Raw genomic sequence first — 22,003 nt, forward strand, 5'->3', positions numbered from 1 at the left:
CAGGGGCTCTGGATTTGTTAGTTCCTCCCCAACCACCACTCCTTTTTCCTTAAGGGAACATACTTTGCCAAACCCTCACTATCTCTTCTTTGAATGCCTTCCACTGATTTGGCACTGATTTACCTTCAGGTAGCTGTTTCCATTCCCCTTTAGCTATATTACATCTCAGCTTAGTAACATTAGCTTTTCCCCAATTGAGAACTTTAATTCCTGGTCTTTCTTTGCCCTGTTCCATAACTACCCTAAATCTAACTGAATTGTGATCACTTCCGCCAAAGTGCTCCCCAACTGATTATCCTTCCACCTTCATTCCCTAAACTTAAGTCCAGAAATATCCCCTCTTGCTACCTACTGGCTAAAAAAAGTTCTCCTGAATGGATTTTAAGAATTTTGCACCCTCTGGGACAAAATTTTGAACGGCATGAAGTTGCTGGAATTACCCAATAAATAAGCAATAAACTCACCAGAAAAATGTTAGGGATTGTCCATTCCAGTGCAAGTACCATTTAACAGTATGGTAAATCTTAATTATAGCTGAACAACCTGCCTGGGACTGAAAATTAACATTTACAAGTGCGGAGTCTCATTCTTTCAGGTTTTAATTATTGTTGGCTGCTTAAAAAAAGTACATAATTTTAAAAACATTTTTCTTTGTCTCTTTTCTCTATCTCTTAATCCAATCTATATTTCCCTCTCCTTATTTTGCTTTCTGTACCTGAATTGACTTTAAATTCACTATTTTAACTGACATTTCTTGGTTCAGACGCTGTGCAACTCAGCAATGATTTTTTGATCTGATTGGTTAAAGAGATACACAGTTGCTTTCTATTCACATAGGTTCCAAATCCTGTGTAGAATGAGCTGTGCTTTTTAGATGGTTAGTTGACAGGAACTTCCAGTGCAAAAAAGTGCATAGGAAGTTATGGGCAAGTGCAAGTCTAACCAAAATCCGGCCCAATTTACCTCACCTTTCTTTCTCAGATGCTGATAAACCTGCTATATAGTTTCTGTTTTTATCGCAGCATTCTGGTATGCAAGGCTTTCCTGTTCCTGACACCACTTAGCTGTGATTCACCACCTCCTTGTACCATGGATCTCACTTCCATACACAACCTTCTTCCGATGCCATTACTGAGAGCGTGTTCAAAGATCCTAGGCCACAAGTTGTTGCCCTGGTAGTGAAAGACCTTAGGGTAGTTTTGTTTCTAATGATCAGGAAACATGTCACCATACTTCCACTAGACTGCTGATGTTTAAGTAGACATCGGTCAAATACGGTTCTCCATTGTCCCAGTTAATGAGCGACGGAATTCTTTGAATAATTAGTAGACAGTAGTCATTGAACCCATAAAAAGTTCAAAACAAGCACAAGGCTGCTGTTGATTTACAGTTTCTCCCTCCATCAACTAATTATTGTAAAAGTTTCTGTTGCTCATTAGTGAATGATCAGGATAGCTCAGTTGGCAGAACTTGCCCCTCTTGCATCAGAAGGTTGTGGATTAAAGCCACACTGCAGCTCTTCAGCACACAACATAGATTGACTTTAGTGCAGTACTGTGCGGGCGGCGCAGTGGTTAGCACCGCAGCCTCACAGCTCCAGAGACCCGGGTTTGATTCTGGGTACTGCCTGTGTGGAGTTTGCAAGTTCTCCCTGTGACCGCGTGGGTTTTCGCCGGGTGCTCTGGTTTCCTCCTACAGCCAAAAACTTGCAGGTTGATTGGTAAATTGGCTGTTGTAAATTGCCCCTAGTGTAGGTAGGTTTAGTTTAGTTTAGTTTAGAGATACAGCACTGAAACAGGCCCTTCGGCCCACCGAGTCTGTGCCGACCATCAACCACCCATTTATACTAATCCTACACTAATCCCACATTCCTACCACATCCCCACCTGTCCCTATATTTCCCTACCACCTACCTATAGGGAATAGGTGGTAGGGAATATGGGATTACTGTAGGGTTAGTATAAATGGGTGGTTGTTGGTCAGCACAGACTCGGTGGGCCGAAGGGCCTGTTTCAGTGCTGTATCAATAAATAAATAAAAATACTGAGGCTATTTCTTGAATGAGTCCTACAAGGATCAATCCTTGGTTCCCTTATCTTCATCTACATGTTGCCTTTTGGCAACATCATCTGCAGAAATGCGGTTAGCTTCACAAGCTGACAATACCCAGCATTACCTCTCCTCTCTTGACTCCTTCACCATCTCCTGGTGTCAGACTATTTGGGATCAGTCTAACCTAACCTGCCCGCATGTGTTTAAATTCCTTCATGATTTAACCAGCATCTCTGAACTAACTCCAACCCTACAATTCCCCCCAAAACCACCCCCTACCCCCTACTAAAACCTCCCTTGTTCTGATTCTGGCCCTGTCCCTATCTCTATCTCTGTAACCTCCTCCACTCCCCACAATGCACTTCAAAATTCATTCACTGGGCTGGATTTTACAGTGGGTCGACGGGAGCTGGTGGTGAACATGCATCCGCCTAGCCTGGGGAACAGTCCCGCATTTTACGGGTCCCCAGGCTTTAATTGTTCCGAGGCGGAACTTCCACCCACTTGAGGGAGGAAGTCCTGCCTCATTCAGCTGCTGACCAATCAGCAGGCTGGCAGCTTAGTCCCAGCAGCGCCACTGGGAGCAGTGGCCACTGCTGGGCCTGCAGCCTCGTCGAGGACATGGAGCCAAGAGTCCAGGTAAGTTTGGGTTGCCTCGCCGGGCGTCATCGGTTGGGCCCCGGCGAGGCAAGGGTGGTCGTTTGGGGGGAAGTGGGGGGCATCTTGGGTCCTGGGGGTGGTTGGGGAAGGGGGGGTGGCCCTCAATCGGGGTGCGGAGAGGCTGACAGCTTTTCATAGGCGGCCTTTCCCGGCTCCAAGACGCCCGCTTGCCACACGTAAAATCTGCGTGGAGGCGGGCGACGGCCCTTAAGAGGTCATTAATTGGCCACTTAAGGGCCTTGATTGGCCTGGGGTGGGTGGCCTGTTTCCCCCCCGCCCTACGTAAAGTGGGGCGGAGACGGGAGCGGGTCAGAAAGGCCTCCCGGAGCCTCCTGCTCCATTTTACACCACCCTCCCGCCACCATCCGACTCATTGGGGTGGCGTAAAATTCCGGCCATTGTGAAGTGACTTTGGAGGTCAGTAAAATGCGATATAAAAAGAAATTTATTTTTTGCTTGGTAGTTTTGTCTTATACATTAATCATATTGACTATGGATGAGCTGTACAGCAGTGAAAACACTAGATACCTCTCAGTTTTACTGACTATAATGACTGGTCAGCTACCCACAGACATCATTCCACTCAGTTTATTTCACATCCTATATTACTGTGCTGGTCTCTTCCTACTAAAGGAAAATTACTCAATTGAAGCTTTAAATACCTCTCAGGCTGCACTAAGGTGAGATTACACCTCATTTCAGATACACAGAGCCTCAAAGACAGTGCGACATAGAGCCTAATTAAAACTTGGTCATTGATGTCAAAAGACTTCAAACTCTACAAAGGGATTATACATTGCATTCAGCTCCTATCTCTTGGCTACCCAGAATACACACTTACTTCTGCCACTAAATCTTATGTAAAATTCATCCCTAAGTGTAAAATCCAACCATCTCTTAACTTTAGGTCACACCATTATCTTAATGCAACTTTCAAACTGTCATCTGCAACAGGTCCTTTGGTTCTTGGAAGGTGAAGTTTGAACTTAAGTGGCCTAAAAAGTTCCCAAACCTTATTCAGCAATAAGTTGAGGTTTATTGGAAAGCAAAACATCAAGATGTCCACACTAAACAACAGGCCTTCCATACAACATCCTCCCCCCACAACAGTTTTTTCCCAATTTTCTTTGGCCTCTTCACAATTGACAAATCATCTTCACTTGGTATCATATGCAAACTTAACAATACTCCCTTCTGTTCCTAATCCAGGTCATTTATAAGTGAAGTGAAAAGCACCAATTCCTGGGATACTACCGCTCACAAATCTGAGAATATCCCTTTTATTTTCAACTTCCTGCCTCCTAACTCCCAGTTAGTTTCCTATCCATGCCATAAGACTCTCATTCTCATTCAATGAATCTCAGTTTTACCTTATGTAAAACATTAATAAATGCAATATTCATCTAACACGTTCTAAATTAATCTCAATAGTCCACTTCACTAATTGCTAGTCTGCCCTGTCCCTCTGCCTCTGTTACCATACCTCCATACCTTCCTTCCCTGTCCCTCTGGTATTGTATCCTTTTACTGCATTGTGAAAAGAAAAGCAAAATATTCATTTCGCAAATCCAACACAACTTCTTCCTTAATTATTTACAATGGTTTAAATTTAAAAGCATTTAGAACATTTCCCCTTCTGGAAAACAACAAATGCTGAATAAGTTGATTGATCCCGGACCATATTAACAAATATTCCCAAATCAGCCCTACTGCAATTTGCGATAGATTCTGAGCAAGGATAGCAGCTGGCTAACAGACTACGTGGAGTTCAGAATGAGATTTAAAAATAGCCATATAATGAATATCCAGAGGACAGGCTTTAGTTTTTAAACTGACGAACGGGGGAAATGGTGCAGGGTATGGGATATGGGTAACACCCACGAGGATACAGCTGCAAGACATCTGGTTACACATTCATTAAGTAAACAATTAAGAAACATCTAATGAAATCCCTCCATCACAATCACCATAAAATGATCGACCTTGAGAATCCTCTACGTGATTCTACCCAGATTCTATGCCGACACAATCTGGGATTGTGCTAAGAACCAAACTCTGTGAACAATGTGCAGTGGTTTTTGTCGAGGTTCATCCCGGGCAGCTCTGTAACACAGGAGTCTGTGCTCTACGGGCTGTTCCCAGGGTCGCACACTGAGATAAACATCAACTGTTGCTGGCGGACCATCAATTCGGTGGAGAACACACTTTGGTCTGCCCGAAACCTGCTGGTCTTCCAGAGAATAGAGCTGTCCACGACCGAGAGTTGCAGACAGGCACATTCCAAAGTCCAGGTCTATCTGCTGAGGGGCTCACTAAAGCTTGGGGTAGCTGCTGCAAAGGCTCAATGGGGAAGGGCCACTGTGTAAACTCCTCCTGCCATAGTGAACTGAGGGGCTGTATGCACCAAAATGTTTTTTACCATGTAATGTCAAAATGGAATGGCAAGAATTGTGAGGCACTTCATGTTTTTCTGTATCAAAGAAATCTGATATCTACTGTACTTTCTGAAATTTGAACTGTTTGGAACTGTTTTGTAATGTATTTTTGCAAATTTTTATGAATAAAGTACACCTTTGGAAAAAAAAAGAGAACAATGTTCTCTATGGGCTTCTCCCAGGGACACACACCAAGGAAAACATCAATTGCTGCTGGAGGACCAACAACTCGATGAAAGATGCTCTTTGATTTGTCTGAAATTTGTTGGTCTTCCAGTGCAAAGAGCTGTCCACGACTGAGTATTGCAGACTGGCACACTCCAAGGTCCAGGACTATGTGTTGGGGACACACTCAAGCTTAGGCAGCTGTTGCAAAGGCTGAATGGGAAAAGGCCACTGACTCAGGCCCTCCTGCCATAGTACACCAAGGGGCTGCAACCCATGTAAAACCCCTTGGACTGTATGTTTGACATGAAATGTACACTGTAAATATAACCTGTATTCGAGATGCCTCACTACAATTACAGAATGCCACATACTTTAATGAAAGAAATTGAACTGCACTTTATATAATGTCAAATTTTAACTGCTATGTAATGTCCTTTTACAAATTTTATAAATAAAGTATATTTTTTGAAAAAAAAATCCTCTGAACTATGCAGCATGTTTAATCAATGCAACCAAGCTACAATAAGAAACAAAACCCAGCATCCTGACACTATGCATCTTGTTCCGGTCCTGGGTAGATGCCACTCTGCATTATGGATAACCTGCCAACTGCAACCAAAAGATAATTTTATAAAACTCAAAGTTCATGTATCATTCCAGGATTTAAAGTAATACCAATGACATAAAGAATCCCAATTATCCTAATCTTTGCAGTCCCTTATTTTCATCCCATTATTTTCCTTTAATTATTGCGCTCACCAAAATTAGAAATGCCCATGTTGGATTGGAATGCATCTGCACAATCTGCACCAAGATTAGGTACAGCATGGGTTAGATATAACTCAGAATTTCCTGTACACAATCCTACCAAGCACTTCCAGGTCAGGGACAATGCAGATTACATTTAGGTCCCTCTGCACTGCCCCATCAAACACTTCTAAATGGCCTATAGCACAGTTTAGATACAGAGCAATGCTGCTCGATCAAACATGCCCAGGTCAGGTATAGCAAGTTCCTGTCATTGTACCCTAACCTCAACCTTAGAAGTGTGAGATTTTTCCATTTCCCAAACCAGCCATCCACTTTGAGTGATATTATCCGTTTCTAGTGCCAAATTCAGGCCAAGTTGGGGAGTTCAGATTGCTCCAAATTCATCTCAGTTCAGATTTGTACAATTGGCGGAGAGAGGTGATTCATCCCATCAGTTTAGGCTAGATTCAAACCAATGGTGTCCCTGCAATTTATAAATCAATAGTGCGACCGCATATTGAATACTGTGCACAGTTCTGATCATTGCGTTGCAAGGATGATATAAGAGTTATTAATCGGAATAGAAGATAGCATCCAGAAGGATTCTGAGGATGAATGGATTATGGGCATGTTCTCGCTGGTAAAGGGTTGGGAGGAGGCATGGTCACTGTTTTTAGAGCTCTAAACAAAATAGATACTGTATAACATGACAAGCTGTTTTACCTTGTCCAAAACAGTAGGACAAAAGGACACGGCCTGCAGTTGAAGGAGTGAGGGGTAAATACAAAGTTAATCTTGGGAAACATTCTCAGTGAGTGAGTGGTAAATCTAGGAACAGGTGAGCTGGGGAGATGGTGGAAGCAGATAATATTGGTTCATCCAAATACAAATTAGATAGATTTCTTTCATAAAATTATATTTTGGGATACAGAATATGAGTAATTTAAGAGATGACATATAATGGGCTGAATCTTCTGTCCCTGCCGCTGATGTCTGCGGCGGGCGAAAGCAATGGCAGCCCCTGCAGAGCTGCCGCAATCTTCTGTGCGGTGGCTCATTTAAATGGCCCGGGCGAGCCGCATGACCCCACCCTGATCACATGGAGAGGGCTGGCTGACTGTCCCCGACAATGGCGCCAGCTGCCTGTGCGTAGGAGCTGACGCCATTTTTTAAAGGGCTTTCGGCCCTACCGGGAAATTTAAATATTTAAAAATAAAGTCAATAAAAATAGAGACATTTCCTCTGCTGCTCTCCCCCTCCCCCAATAAAAATTAAATTAATTCTTTGCCCTCCCCCGCAAAAACACTTACCTTGTCCATCTGACCTTCGCCACCCCCCACAAATTCCATAAATGTAAACTCCAACCCTTTCCACCATCCCCTACACCCATGATGTTACTTTGACCCCATTCCCCCTCCTCCCGCACTGATAAACCTACCTTCTCCCCCCCCTCCCCACCAGTGTGGTGCCTTGTTTCCCTGGATGGGCATCCGAAGGCACGGGAGTGCCAAAGAGTGACTGTTTCCCCCCAGGGATGGGTTCGGGATCTAGAACCAGTCTCGATTCCTGTTTCCCACCCCCGAAGTGAAAATTCAACCCGATGTGTATTGAGTTCACAAAGTGTACATGTAGCAAGCATACAGACAAAATACAACAAAACACATTTTGCCTACTTCAAGCAAACAGCTTGTATGTATTAAGTGTATCTATGCTGTACATATAGAGAAAATAAAATATACCTCCTGAGCACATATGACCAGCTGCTTTTATACATATAGGTATGGATAACATTGACTGTATACATGACATAGCACACAAAGCGTACAGAAAGATCATACATATACAGCACATAATGCGTATAAAGCAAGTACTGCACAAATACAAGTACATATAGCCTACACATAATGGGGCAATTTTAACCGTGCCCGCCAGTTTTTAGGAGGGGGGCAAGCAGTTATCAATCGCCCAAGCGCCTAACCCGCCAATGACCTCCACTAATCTTGCAGTGCTCCTCCAGGCCCCACAAGGAACACACCTTGCCCCAGCCTCCCTCCACTACCCCGCATCACAAAGCCTTCTGAAAACCCCCTCCCTACGACTATTCTTTTAGTTCCTGGTGACGGCCTCCGGCTGTCCAACACTGAGCTCCTGCCCACAGGCCAGCTGCCACCTCCTACCAGATTAGGGCAGCAACCTGACTGGGGCTATATAGAGGAGGCCAAGGAAGTTAAATCTCCCAGGCCTCATGTTTCTGAGATTGGGGTGGGGGGGGGGGTGCGGTTATCCACTCACCTTTGGCTCCATCCACCTGTCTCCCACCCAAGTTAAAATCAGGTCTATAAAGTTACAGAAAGAAGAAACAAACTTGTATTTATGTAGCACCTTTCCTGTCCTCAGGACATCTCGAAGTGCTTCACAATCGCTTTTGAAGTGTATGGAGTATACAAGAAACAGCCGATATCACTATTCATGTTCTCAGGATGGCCCAAAGGGCTTGACAGTCAATGAAGAGTAGACACTGTTGTAATTTAGGAAAACACAGCAGCCAACGTGCTCACAAACAGCAACGAGATACTGAGCAGATAATTCCTTTTTGTAATGTTAGTTGGGAACATAAGGAGCACATATATTTGTGGTGCAGACCAATTCACCAAGCCTGCACCTTCAGGAGAGAAGGAAAGCAGGGAAAACTGCAGGAATCTTTTTATAAACAAATGCTCAACCTTGTATCCCTCTGTCATTCTGTAGAAACTCTTTCAAACAACATACTCCTGTGTTAAGGCTCACATCTGAAGATGCTGTAGAAAAAGGCTGGTGATGGAAAAATGAAATTCGGGATAGGTTAGTACCCTAATGACTGCCAGTTAAGTTAGAGTTAGGAGATGCGTATGGGTGACACTCTCCACTGAATGAAGTATCCCCTGTAATCTGTCTGATACATTAAAAAGTATAAAGAAAGGATCAACCTCATACGAGGTGCTTCATGATGTGGCTGCTGGCCTGTTTCCTCCTTTAGTTGCTGCAGAAACCTTGAGGTTCTCCCAAAGAAGAATCATGGCTCCTGAGGCCATTGTAGATTTCAGGGTGCAGATACAGTTTCTGCTTTACGAGGAAACAAACGTGAGAGTACAACTTTAGGTGAGGTGCCCGCCGGACTCCAGAAGGGAGCAGCCTGATACTCCTGGATGAAATAGTCACACTGCTTTGGTTTGGCACAGCATGGACTATAGCGCCCACAGCAGTGTCAGGCCCACTTAAAAAGTGCTCAGGGGAGGGATCCACTGGATCACCTGGTCACTTTATTAATTAACACAGAGTAAGTTCACACATACTGAGAGTGTGGACACTGTCTGCCTGCACTCTCAATACTCTTGAACCCACTGTCCGGGAGCAAAGTTCTGCTCTGATGTGCAAGAGACGTTTTAAGAGGCATCTTGACAAATACGTGAATAGGATGGGAATAGAGGGATACGGACCCCGAAAGTGCAGAAGGTTTTAGTTTAGGCAGGCATCAAGATCGGTGCAGGCTTGGAGGGCCGAATGGCCTGTTCCTGTGCTGTACTGTTCTTTGTTCTCTTTGTTCTTTGTTTGTGGATGCAAGGTGCTCTCTCCTGGACTCGACACCCAGCTCATTGCTAGACAGTTTAACGAGGTGCTGCAGATGCAAATGAATTTTCAGTAGCGCCAATCTGAGAGACGAATAATGCAACCTTAGTATCGAGGTGAAGCGAATGTTAATGATTCAGTAACAATGTGAAGCAGGTCATCTAGAACCAATTAGAGACAAACCCACTGAGACTATCAGAGAAAACATTTCTGTAGCTTGTACTCAAACATGCGCAGCATTGATGGAAGTTTCACATCCAATAAATGAAGTCTGCTACAACGTTATTTGTCCTCTTGCAGATGCTGAAGCATGATACATTATATCTCTCTGACAGGAAATTAAAAGGAATTCAAAAAGAACCTTAGTTCAGGCATTCTACAAGATTAAGAATACACAGAACCAATCACGTGGCAAAGGAATGCAATTATGCAACCAGAAGATGGTTTCTGATAATTTTAGTAGTAGATTTCAAATACAGACCAGTTGATTATGCATCATTTAACACAACAATCTCTACAAGCATCCCTCTGCATTGTACACCTGGGATAAGTGCCCACTATCCACCTGGGATATGTCTGTATTGTACACCTTGGATACATGTGTACCAAACACACAAGGTGTGTATATCATATATCTGGAGTATCTGTGTGCTCTGCATCCATACGCTTATGTATTATACACCTGCATTAGATGTATATTGCAATACCTCAACTAATTCCAAGCAAGATTTGGAAAAAGACAGAACATAAATGATAGATAATTCCTGTTGAAGAAGCTATACTGCTTGTATCAAACAAAAATTCTAAAATACTTCACTGAAGCGTGAGCAAAACTGCCCGTTACTGTTCTTATTGGTTTCTGTTTGATGAACAATGTGACAGAAGTGAACTCGAGTCTGTAACAAATTCCAAAATGACTTCAAATTTACAATGTTGAAATGTTTTGAAAAATACAATAGGCCAACTGAACTGATCTCAGACGCACATGTCTGCAAACCCATTGGGCAGCTCAGGCACTTTGGTTTGAGATGCTGCTCAACAAACTATTTTAACTAATCTCGTGCTGGTCCCCCCAAGGAGAGCCCAACACCTCATCAGAAGGCTTTTGTTTGCTGCACTCCAGCCTGTCAGTTTGCATTAACTAAAGTTCAGTAGCACGAGTTAGCTCTGATAGTTAAGGCAATCAGATCAACCCTGAATATAGCAAATACAAAGAAATTCCCTTCCTAACCTCATATTAGTTCAACAATCTCATTAAGGCTGCAGCATCAGTTTGGATAATTGTTCATTATATGCAGAAAATTGATTTTACTTATTCTTCCACTAAAAAAAGAGAGAACTTGCACTCTTAAATTATTAAGGAATCAGTATTACTGAACTTAAATTGCTTATAGAAATTGGAAATGATGTTAAAACCCATCATAATGCTGTTTGCAAAGTTCTGCAGTCTGTCACTACCAGTAGACTATCTCCTATTAGTGGGTAGAGGGATCATCCCTGTAACCTCTGCCTCAGTAACACAAATCCTTACCTATTTGCCTGCCATGAAAACAGCCTTTGAAGAAATGCATTTTGTTCCCCCGTCCCATCAACCTCACTTTTCAATCTTGCTGCTGATAGCCTCATGGGATGGGGAGGATTTTTTTATACATCTTAGAGGCCTGCTGGACCAGTGGACCTCTTTCTGTCCTTATGAGCCTCAACAGTCAACTCCAAGTTGGCCTGGAGGCTCGGCATATGCCAATATCCCAGCATGCATAAGAAAAATAGTTGGGATACATACCGGGAAACGGGATACCCAGGAAGTGTGCGTAGACAGTCTCTGTGTCAATTCCCAAGTCATTCTCAGCCACAAGTGTGTAGTTTCCATTGTTGTAGTGGGTGGGTTTATCAAAGAGCAGGCAGCCATGGAGCCAGTCCGTACTCTCCTCATAGACCTTTGTTTTGATGTAGTCAGTTTCATTTAGCCTGTGCCCTCGGTGCAGCCAATGAATGGTGGGCAAGGGGTTGCCATAGACGGTGAACTGAATGCAGTGCATGTGTCGCTGTTCAGGCTCTGTTAGCTCCTTAATATCAGGAGGATCTGCAAGTTTGAAAAGAAAAAGCACATAAGCTCATTACAGTTCAGAAACACTTCAGCAAAGGGCCAATGCAATGTCTTCACCCGGACTCCGCATTTTCCCCAAATCATAACTGTTCTATCTAGTCATCACCAAGTGCCCGCTAACAGAAAAGTGATCTGGCTGAGGACCAATGCCTGCAAAAGCAGAACCTTTGAATCATGCAGTACAGAGGGAGGCCATTTGGGCCATCGTGCTTGTGTCAGCTCTTTGAAAGAGCTATTCCACTCTGTTGCCTTTTCCTTCTAGTCCTGTAAATTGTTACCCCTTGAGATACCTGCAACCTTCCCCATCTAGAGTCATTCAATTGAATACAGAGTCAATGATCTGGCCTCAACCTCAATACTGGATGTTGCAATTCCACCATGCTTATCTACAGGAATAACCCGCCATTGAAACTGTACTTACAGTAAACATGTAACAGCACTGAGGCATTCGTCATCCCCACCACGTTCTCTGCGATGCATGTGAGCAGCTTTCCGTTATCCTCCTCATCAACATTAAATAGGGTCAGGTTTACAGCTGAGACCGTTGTCAGATTATTGTTGGTCTGGCAGAGGGAGAGAAAATAGAGAAAAATTAAGAATTCCTAACTGATCTCACAAGAAACCCTGAAAGTCCAGGCAGTTGGTGGGAAGAGACAGTGAGAGAGTGGAGTACAGTGGGAGCAGAGGTTTAAAAAGTGTGCCAAAAGCCCAGAGTCAGAGACTGGAGACAGAGCAAGAAAGAGAGAGGAGCACAGCAGGAGCAGAGAGAGAGAGAGGAGCACAGTGGGAGCGGAGAGAGAGAGGAGCATGGCGGGAGCAGAGAGAGAGAGAGAGAGGAGCACAGTGGGAGCGGAGAGAGAGAGGAGCATGGTTGGAGCAGAGAGAGAGAGAGAGAGAGAGGAGCACAGTGGGAGCGGAGAGAGAGAGGAGCATGGTGGGAGCAGAGAGAGAGAGAGAGGAGCACAGTGGGAGCGGAGAGAGAGAGGAGCATGGCGGGAGCAGAGAGAGAGAGAGAGGAGCACAGTGGGAGCGGAGAGAGAGAGGAGCATGGTGGGAGCAGAGAGAGAGGAGCATGGCTGGAGCGGAGAGAGAGAGATGAGTACAGCAGGAGTGGAGAGAGTGAGAGAGAGAGGAGCACGGCGAGAGCAGCATGAGAGGAGCAGGGAAAAATTGAAAAGTGACATCAGAGTGCTGTCACAATCAGCAGCGAGAGCAGGGAAATAGAGAGTCGCCGGGGTGAGTATACAGGTAAGTTGTTAATTTAATTTAAATCAAACATAGCATCAAACATCACAGGCAAGCAGGTAGGTTATTGGTTTGGGAAGAAACTACCTGTTTGGTGAGTATCTGGTAAGTGATTAAAGTCCATTCTAATCCTAACATTTAAAATAGTAAAGGTAAGCTTAATAAAATATATATTTTTTAAATTGAATAAAATAATTAAGTAGTTAATTAAAACACATTAAAGATGGCAGGACAGTTGATGTGTCACGGCTGCAGCATGCGGGACCTCCTGGATGCCAGTGTGATTCAGGGCAAACACGTCAGAAGTTAGCATTTGAGGCTCGAAGAGCTTTGGCTCAGAGTTATTGAACTGGAGTCCGAGCTGCAGACGCTGCAACACATCATGGAGGGGGAAAGTTACCTGGACAATTTGTACCAGGAGGCGGTCACACCCCTTAAAATAAGGTCTTCTGATTTGGTCAGTGGTCAGGGACAGGACAGTGTGGCTGCAGCTGAGGCAGGTAAGGGGACCCAGAAGGCAGGAGCCTCAGCCTTTGCAATTGTCCAACTGGTTTGAGGTTCTTTCAGCTTGTTTGGATGAGATTGGGGGCTGCAGGGTGGATGAGCAACCTGACCATGACATCATGGTACAGGAAGCCATTCAAGTGGAGGGAGAAAAATGGAATGTAGTGGTAATAGGATACAGTATAATTAGGGGCTTGACACTGTTCTCTGCAGCAAAGAGCCAGAGTCCAGATGGCTGTGTTGCCTGCCCAGTGCCAGGAATCTGGACATCTGCTCAGGGCTGGAGAGGAACTTACACTGGGAGGGGGAGAATCCAGTCATCGTGGTCCATGTAGGCACCAACGACATAGGCAGGACAAGGAAAGAAGTTCTGCAAAGTCAATATGAGGAACGCGGTGCCAAATTAAGAAGCAGAACCTCAAAGGTAATAATCTCTGGATTATTACCTGAGCCACGTGCAAATTGGCATAGGGCAAATAAGATTAGAGAAATGAATGCGTGGCTCAAAGACTGGTGTGATAGAAGTGGGTTCCGGTTCATGGGGCAATGGCACCAGTACTGGGTAAAGTAGTGGCTGTACCATTGGGACGGTCTACACCTGAACTGTGCTGGGGCCGGTGTTCGAGCGAGCCGCATAACTAGGGAAGTAGAGAGGGGTTTAAACTGAATAGTGGGGGCAAGGGATCAAATTTGGGAAGATATGGTAAATCAAGGAGTACAGACAAGGCAAGAGAGAAATGGGATTGGACAAAGTCAGCATGGGTTTACGAAAGGGAAATCATGCTTAACAAATCTACTGGAGTTTTTTGAGGATGTATCTGGTAGAATAGATAAGGGAGAACCAGTGGATGTGGTGAATTTGGATTTTCAGAAGACTTTTGATAAGGTCGCACATAAGAGGTTAGTGTGCAAAATTAAAGCACATGGGATTGGGGGGAATTTACTGGCATGGATTGAGAATTGGTTGGCAGACAGGAAACAGAGAGTAGGAATAAACAGGTCTTTTTCTGGGTGGCAGGCAGTGACTCGTGGGGTACCGCAAGGATCAGTGCTTGGGCCCCAGCTATTCACAATATATATTAATGACTTGGGTGAGGGAACTAAATGTAACATTTCCAAGTTTGCAGATGTCACAAAGCTTGGGGGCGGGGGGGGGGTGGGTGGTGGTGGGTGGGGGTGAGGTGGAATGTGAGCTGTGAGGAGGAGGCAAAGAGGCTCCAATGTGATTTGGACAAGTTGGGTGAGTAGGCAAATGAATGGCAGATGCAGTATAACGTGGATAAATGTGAGGTTATCCACTTTGGTTGTAAAAACAGAAAGGCAGATTATTATCTGAATAGTGATACATTGGGAAAGGGGAGGTGCAACGAGACCTGGGTGTCCTTGTACACCAGTCGCGGAAAGCAAGCATTCAGGTGCAGCGAGCAGTTAGGAAGGCGAATGGTATGTTGGCATCCATTGCAAGAGGATTTGAGTACAGAAGCAAGGATGTCTTACTGCAGTTATACAGGGTCTTGGCGAGACCACATCTGGAGTATTGTGTGGAAGGATGTTCTTGCCATGGAGGGAGTGCAAAGAAGATTTACTAGGCTGATTCCTGGGATGGCAGGATTGATGTATGAGGAGAGATTGGGTCGACTAAGCCTATAGTCACTAGAGTTTAGAAGAATGAGAGGAGATTGCATAGAAACCTGTAAAATTCTAACAGAACAAGGCAGGCTAGATGCAGGGAGGGTGTTCCCGATGGCTGGGGAGACCAGAACTAGGGGTCACAGTCTCAGGATACGGGCTATGCCATTTAGAACAGAGAAGAAATTTCTTCACTCAGACGGTGGTGAACCTGTAGAATTCTCTACCACAGAAGGCAGTGGAAGCCAAGTCATTAAATATATTCAATAAGGAGATAGATATATTTCTTAATGCCAAAGGGATCAAGGGATATGGGGAGAAAGCGGGAACAGGGTACTGAATTAGACGATCAGCCATGGTCTTTTTTGAATGGTGGACCAGGCCCGAAGGAACGAATGGCCTACTCCTGCTCCTATTTTCTATGTTTCTATGAAAGGTATTAACATGGGAAATGATAAACAGACTGTGACAGGAAGGGATAGAGCGTACAAATCTAAGAGTAAATCAACAGATAAGGCTAGAGGTTACAAAACTAATAAAAGGACAAAACTAAAGGCTCTGTATCTGAATGCATGTAGCATTCAAAACAAAACAGATGAACTGAGAGTGCAAATAGAAATAAATAAGTACGATCTGATAGTCATTACAGAGACATGGCTGCAGGATGACATAGATTGGGACCTGAATATTGAAGGGTACATGGCATTTAGGAAGGACAGGGAGCTAGGAAAAGGTGGAGAGGGAGCTCTGTTAATTAATGATGGTATTAGCACAATAGAGAGGGATGACCTAAGTTCAGCAGACCAGGATGTAGAAGCAGTTTGGGTAGAGATGGGAAATCATAAAGGCAAGAAGTCACTTGTGGGAGTGGTGTACAGGCCACCTGACATTAACCATAAAATGGGGTATAAAGGAAGAAATATTGGCAGCTTGTCAGAAAGGTACAGCAATAATTATGGGGGATTTTAACTTACATATAGACTGGAAAAATCAGATGGGCAGAGGTAGCCCAGATGAGGAGTACATAGAATGTTTTTGGGATAATTTCTTGGAACAATACGTTCTGAAGCCAATTAGAGAGCAGGCTATATTAGACCTGGTATTGTGCAACGGGATAGGATAAATTAATGACCTCATAGTTAAGGCGCCCCGAAGTAGCGATCATAATATGATTGAATTTTACATTCAGTCTGAGGGCGAAGAGTGGGTCCAAGACTAGTATTTTAAACTTATATAAGGGCAATTATAAGGGCATGAAAGCAGAGCTAGCTAAAATGAACTGGCAAATCAGGTTAAGAGATAGCTCAATAGAGATGCAGTGGCAGACACTTAATGGGATATTTCGGAATACACAGAATGGATACATTTCAACGAGAAAGGAAAATTCCAAGGATGGGACCCTGCCATCCATGGTTAACTAAAACAGTTAAAGATAGTAACAAACTTAACGAAAAAGCCTATAATTGCACAAAGATGGGAGGCAGGTCAGAAGATTAGACAGAATATAAAAAACAGCAAAGATTGACTAAAAGATTGATAAGGAAGGTAAAATTAGAGTACAAGAGAAAGCTAGCTAGAAATATAAAGACAGATAGTAAGAGTAACTATAGATATTTAGAAAAGAGTTAACAAAGTGAGTGTTGGTCCGATAGAACGTGAGTCTGGGGAATTAATAATGGAAATTAAGGAGATGGCAGATGAATTGAACAGATATTTTGCATCGGTCTTCACTACTGAAGTACAAGTAACATCCCAGTATTAGCTGTAAGTCAGGAAATGGAAGGGAGAGAGGAATTCAAGAAAATTACAATCACCAGGGAAGTGGTACTGAACAAATTGTTGGAGCTGCGGGCTGACAAGTCCCCAGGTCCTGATGGACTTCATCCTAGGGTGTTAAAAGAAGTGGCGAGTGAGATAGTTGATGCGTTAGTTTTAATTTTCTAAACTTCCCTAGATTTGGGGACGGTTCCGTTAGTTTGGAAAATAGCGAATGTAACTCTTTTATTCAAAAAGGGAGGGAGATAGAAAGCAGGAAACTACAGGCCAGTTAGCTTAACATTTGTCTTAGGAAAAATGTTAGAAGCTGATATTACAGACATTATAGCAGGGCATTTAGAAAAATTCAAGGTAATCAGGCAGAGCAAACATGGTTTTGTGAAAGGGCAATCATGTTTAACCAATTTATTGGAGTTCTTTGAGGGAGTTACATGTGCTGTGGATAAAGGGGAACCGGTGGATGTATTGTACTTAGATTTCCAGAAGGCATTTAATAAGATGCCACATCAAAGGTTACTACAGAAATAAAAGCTCGCGGTGTAGGGGGTAATATATTGGCATGGATAGAAGATTGGTTAGCTAACAGGAAACAGAGAGTAGGCATAAATGGGTCATTTTCTGCTTGGCAAGATATAACGAGTGGTGTGCCACAGGGATCTGTGCTGGGGCCACAACTTTTTACAATTTATATTAGATTAGATTAGAGATACAGCACTGAAACAGGCCCTTCAGCCCACCGAGTCTGTGCCGAACATCAGCCACCCATTTATACTAATCCTACACTAATCCCATATTCCTACCAAACATCCCCACCTGTTCCTATATTTCCCTACCACCTACCTATATTAGTGACAATTTATAATGGCCAATTTACCTATCAACCTGCAAGTCTTTTGGCTTGTGGGAGGAAACCGGAGCACCCGGAGAAAACCCACGCAGACACAGGGAGAACTTGCAAACTCCACACAGGCAGTACCAGGAATTGAACCCGGGTCCCTGGAGCTGTGAGGCTGCGGTGCTAACCACTGCGCCACTGTGCCGCCCAAATGACTTAGATGAAAGGACCGAAGGTATGGTTGTTAAATTTGCTAATGACACAAAGATAGGTAGGAAAGTAACTTGTGAAGATGACATAAGGGGGCTACAAAGGGATCTAGATAGGTTAAGTGAGTGGACAAAGACCTGGCAAATTGAGTATAATGTGGGAAAGTGGAAAATTGTCCACTTTGGTAGGAAGAATAAAAAAGAAGCATATTATCTAAATGGTGAGAGATTGCAGAGCTCTGAGATGCAGAGGGATCTGGGTGTCTTTGTGTATGAATTGCAAAAGGTTAGAATGTAGGTCATAGCAGTGGAAGCCTTACCCATGCATGGTAAGGCTTCCACTGCTATGTCCAGACTGGCCAAGAGAGTGTGGGGAAATGGCGCACTGACACGGAACACAAAAGTCTGAGTGTATCAGGCCTGTGTCCTCAGTACCTTGCTCTATGGCAGCGAGGCCTGGACAACATATGTCAGCCAAGAGCGACGTCTCAATTCATTCCATCTTCGCTGCCTCCGGAGAATACTTGGTATCAGGTGGCAGGACCGTATCTCCAACACAGAAGTCCTCGAGGCGGCCAACATCCCCAGCTTGTACACACTACTGAGTTAGCGGCACTTGAGATGGCTTGGCCATGTGAGCCGCATGGAAGATGGCAGGATCCCCAAAGACACATTGTACAGCGAGCTCGCCACTGGTATCAGACCCACCAGCCGTCCACGTCTCCGCTTTAAAGACGTCTGCAAATGCGACATGAAATCCTGTGACATTGATCACAAGTCGTGGGAGTCAGTTGCCAGCGTTCGCCAGAGCTGGCGGGCAGCCATAAAGACAGGGCTAAAATGTAGCGAGTCAAAGAGACTTAGTAGTTGGCAGGAAAAAAGACAGAGGCGCAAGGGGAGAGCCAACTGTGCAACAGCCCCGACAAACAAATTTCTCTGCAGCACCTGTGGAAGAGCCTGTCACTCTAGAATTGGCCTTTATAGCCACTCCAGGCGCCGCTTCACAAACCACTGACCACCTCCAGGCGCGTATCCATTGTCTCTCGAGATAAGGAGGCCCAAAAGAAAGAAAGAAAGAAGAATGTAGGTACAGCATGTATTTAGGAAAGCTAATAGAATGTTATCGTTTATCGCGAGAGGAATTGAATACAAAAGTAGGGAGGTTATGCTTCAGCTATAGGGGCATTGGTGAGACCACATCTGGAGTACTGTATACAGTATTGGTCTCCTTATTTAAGGGAGGGCGTAAATGCGTTGGAGGCAGTACAGAGAAGGTTTACTAGACTAATACCTGGAATGGGCGGGCTATCTCATGAGGAAAGATTGGACAGGCTAGCCTTGTATCTGCTGAAATTTAGAAGAGTAAGAGGCTACCTGATTGAAACATATAAGATCCTGAGGGGTCTTGACAGGGTGGATGTGGAAAGGATGTTTCCCCTTGTGGGAGAATCTAGAACTAGGGGTCAGTGTTTAAAAATAAGGGGTCGCCCACTTAAGACAGAGATGAGGAGAATTTTTTCTCTCAGAGTCGTGAGTCTTTGGAATTCTCTTCCTCAAAAGGCAGTGGAAGCAGAGTCTTTGAATATTTTTAAGGCAGAGGTAGACAGATTCTTGATAAGCAAGGGGGTGAAAGGTTATCAGGGGTAGGTGGAAATGTGGAGTAATCAGTTCAGCCATGAACTTATTGAATGGCAGAGCAGGCTCGAAGGGCCAAGTGGCCTACTCCTGCTCCTAATTCGTATGTTTGAATAATTAATGAGACCAAGGGCGGCACAGTGGCGCAGTGGTTAGCACTGCAGCCTCACAGCTCCAGCGACCCGGGTTCAGTTCTGGGTACTGCCTGTGCGGAGTTTGCAAGTTCTCCCTGTGACCGTATGGGTTTCCGCCGGGTGCTCCGGTTTCCTCCCACAGCCAAAGACTTGCAGGTTGATAGGTAAATTGGCCATTGTAAATTGCCCATGGTGTAGGTAGGTGGTAGGAGAATGGTGGGCATGTGGTAGGGAATATGGGATTAATGTAGGATTAGTATAAATGGGTGGTTGTTGGTCGGCACAGACTCGGTGGGCCGAAGGGCCTGTTTCAGTGCTGTATCTCTTAATAAAAAAGGCCTGGAGGAAAAGATGCCTTGGGTAGAGTTGCTACATTCCCCAAAAGCATGCCTCTGAAAGGAATTACAAATTCATGTGATGTTTGTGCATTGGAGCAGTCACTTTTTTTTTGGGATTCACAACTCAGACATGCTTTAGAAAAGTCAACTTCTGTAGCTGAGCCCAAGATGTTCTTATGAACACTGAATCTGCATTGGATGATGCAAGTTAATGCCACACTCGTATTGGTCTTCTCAACTATGTGTTACTCCCCAACCAGGTCAGCCTGCATAGGGAGACAGCCCCTTATGGATGCCATTCTTAATCTGGCATTCGGCAAGTGCTGGAGCTCAGCATATCCCCACTCCTGCTCTGATTTTCCATCTCTATCTCTCAGTAATCCCTGTAGCTTCTGTTATCCTCCTCCTTTCCTTATGCAGTCCATAAGTGGAATGCTCAGATCTCCTGCATGTGTGTAGATTCCTGACGCTGGAAAGTAGCAATGTGACACGCATTTAACCAAGACTGACCATGAATCACCAAAATCAATAAAGAGCACCAACTGAAGTACACTGCAACACTGCCAGGTTTCACTCTCAAACCTAGCTTCGTCACAGTGTCACCTACATTTCAGTATGACGAGTGCTAATTACATTAATATTAGCAGGATCTCTGATAAAGTTTCTGAAGAACCCACGACTTTGACTGTATTTCTTGGTAAATACAATGCTTCTGTTGCCCAAGCTGATAAAAATGCAATAGTGTCAATTGGGTGCTGTATATCTTTGGGCTGTGGGTGTTGTATTTAGGAAGCTTGAGGACTAGAAATCTGAAGAAGTGGGTCAATATTTCCAGGGACTCACCACAAAGACAGTTTGAAAATCATCATATGAGCATCATGAATCCCTGACTCTTTCTTCTCCATCAAGGACAAAACGTTCAGAAGATTTGATGCAATTCCAGTCTTTCATTCTCCCACATGCCAGATAATCACTTGATTATCTTTTTGATCATTCTTCTAGGTGCCAATTTTGTCCAGAAGATGTAATTACACAGACTCCTCCGGGACCCAACTAATCCTCTTCCATGAGTGATTGCGATACCAAGCCCCACAGCGTGGCCGTGCTCTGCTTTCCGGTGTAGATGGGATACAATGCGATGAGGTGGTTGTGAATAGATATGAGGTTTCAGTGCAATCAGATTAATTAGACAAGCTCACTGAGAGACCACAGCAGTTCAAGAAATGGAGCTGTCACTCCAGTATGGGGAAGGGTGCTCATTTGGATCAAGTCAGGGATTTGTTTTTAATTATAATGTCAAGTGTCAGGGCAGGTCCTACATGACTTCTAAACTGTATTTTACCTGATCCAAGAGCACTCAGTGTTGTCATTAATGCAGTCATTACCGTGCCATCATCGTTCACTTCGATTAACGCAAATCAATAAAGGAAAGACGAAACTCCAGGTATTACGGAATCAGGGGCCGAAGGCAAGTTATTCATCATGTGACATCACAGGGGAGTACTAAACTCCAGGGGAATAATTAATACAAGTAGCAGCAAAGTCTCCTGGCTCTAAAATGACCACTGCAGACTGACCAATCCTTGACAAGTTTCTTTTGATCTTTGTGTGAATTAGATTGGGTATCTTAAATGGTTGTGAATGGCTAAATCCCAGTGTGTGGGGCCAGTTAGGACACAAGTCCATCAGTGTTGCATCCCTTGGCTTTCATCCACTAGCCGTTTAGCCAGCTAACATCTCAGACAGTGCTGATGCACATAGTTATTAGCGTCCTGTGAGGTGCACTTGTGACACATCAGTGTTTAAATTGTCACTGAGAGCGTGAGGAAGAAATTTCTTTACGTAGAGACACGTTGGAACATGCAATGCTTTACTTCTCAGAGTACTTGATACATCTTCTAAAGGAACACTGGATAAATA

The 22,003-nt window shown here is 44.2% G+C and overlaps 1 protein-coding gene across 1 annotated transcript in view; it reads right to left on the reverse strand.

The window, feature by feature from the left end:
* Nucleotides 1–22,003, reverse strand: part of LOC137352504 (NT-3 growth factor receptor-like) — a 603,448-nt gene that overhangs the window by 286,467 nt on the left and 294,978 nt on the right. The window contains exons 7-8 of the mRNA XM_068018049.1: nt 12,200–12,341; nt 11,455–11,754 (exon numbers count right to left, since the gene is read on the reverse strand). Coding sequence (XP_067874150.1) covers nt 11,455–11,754; nt 12,200–12,341 — 442 coding nt within the window. The remainder of the gene's footprint in view (nt 1–11,454; nt 11,755–12,199; nt 12,342–22,003) is intronic.

This window comes from Heterodontus francisci, chromosome 38 (assembly GCF_036365525.1).
Source record: "Heterodontus francisci isolate sHetFra1 chromosome 38, sHetFra1.hap1, whole genome shotgun sequence".
Classification (NCBI taxonomy): domain Eukaryota; kingdom Metazoa; phylum Chordata; class Chondrichthyes; order Heterodontiformes; family Heterodontidae; genus Heterodontus; species Heterodontus francisci.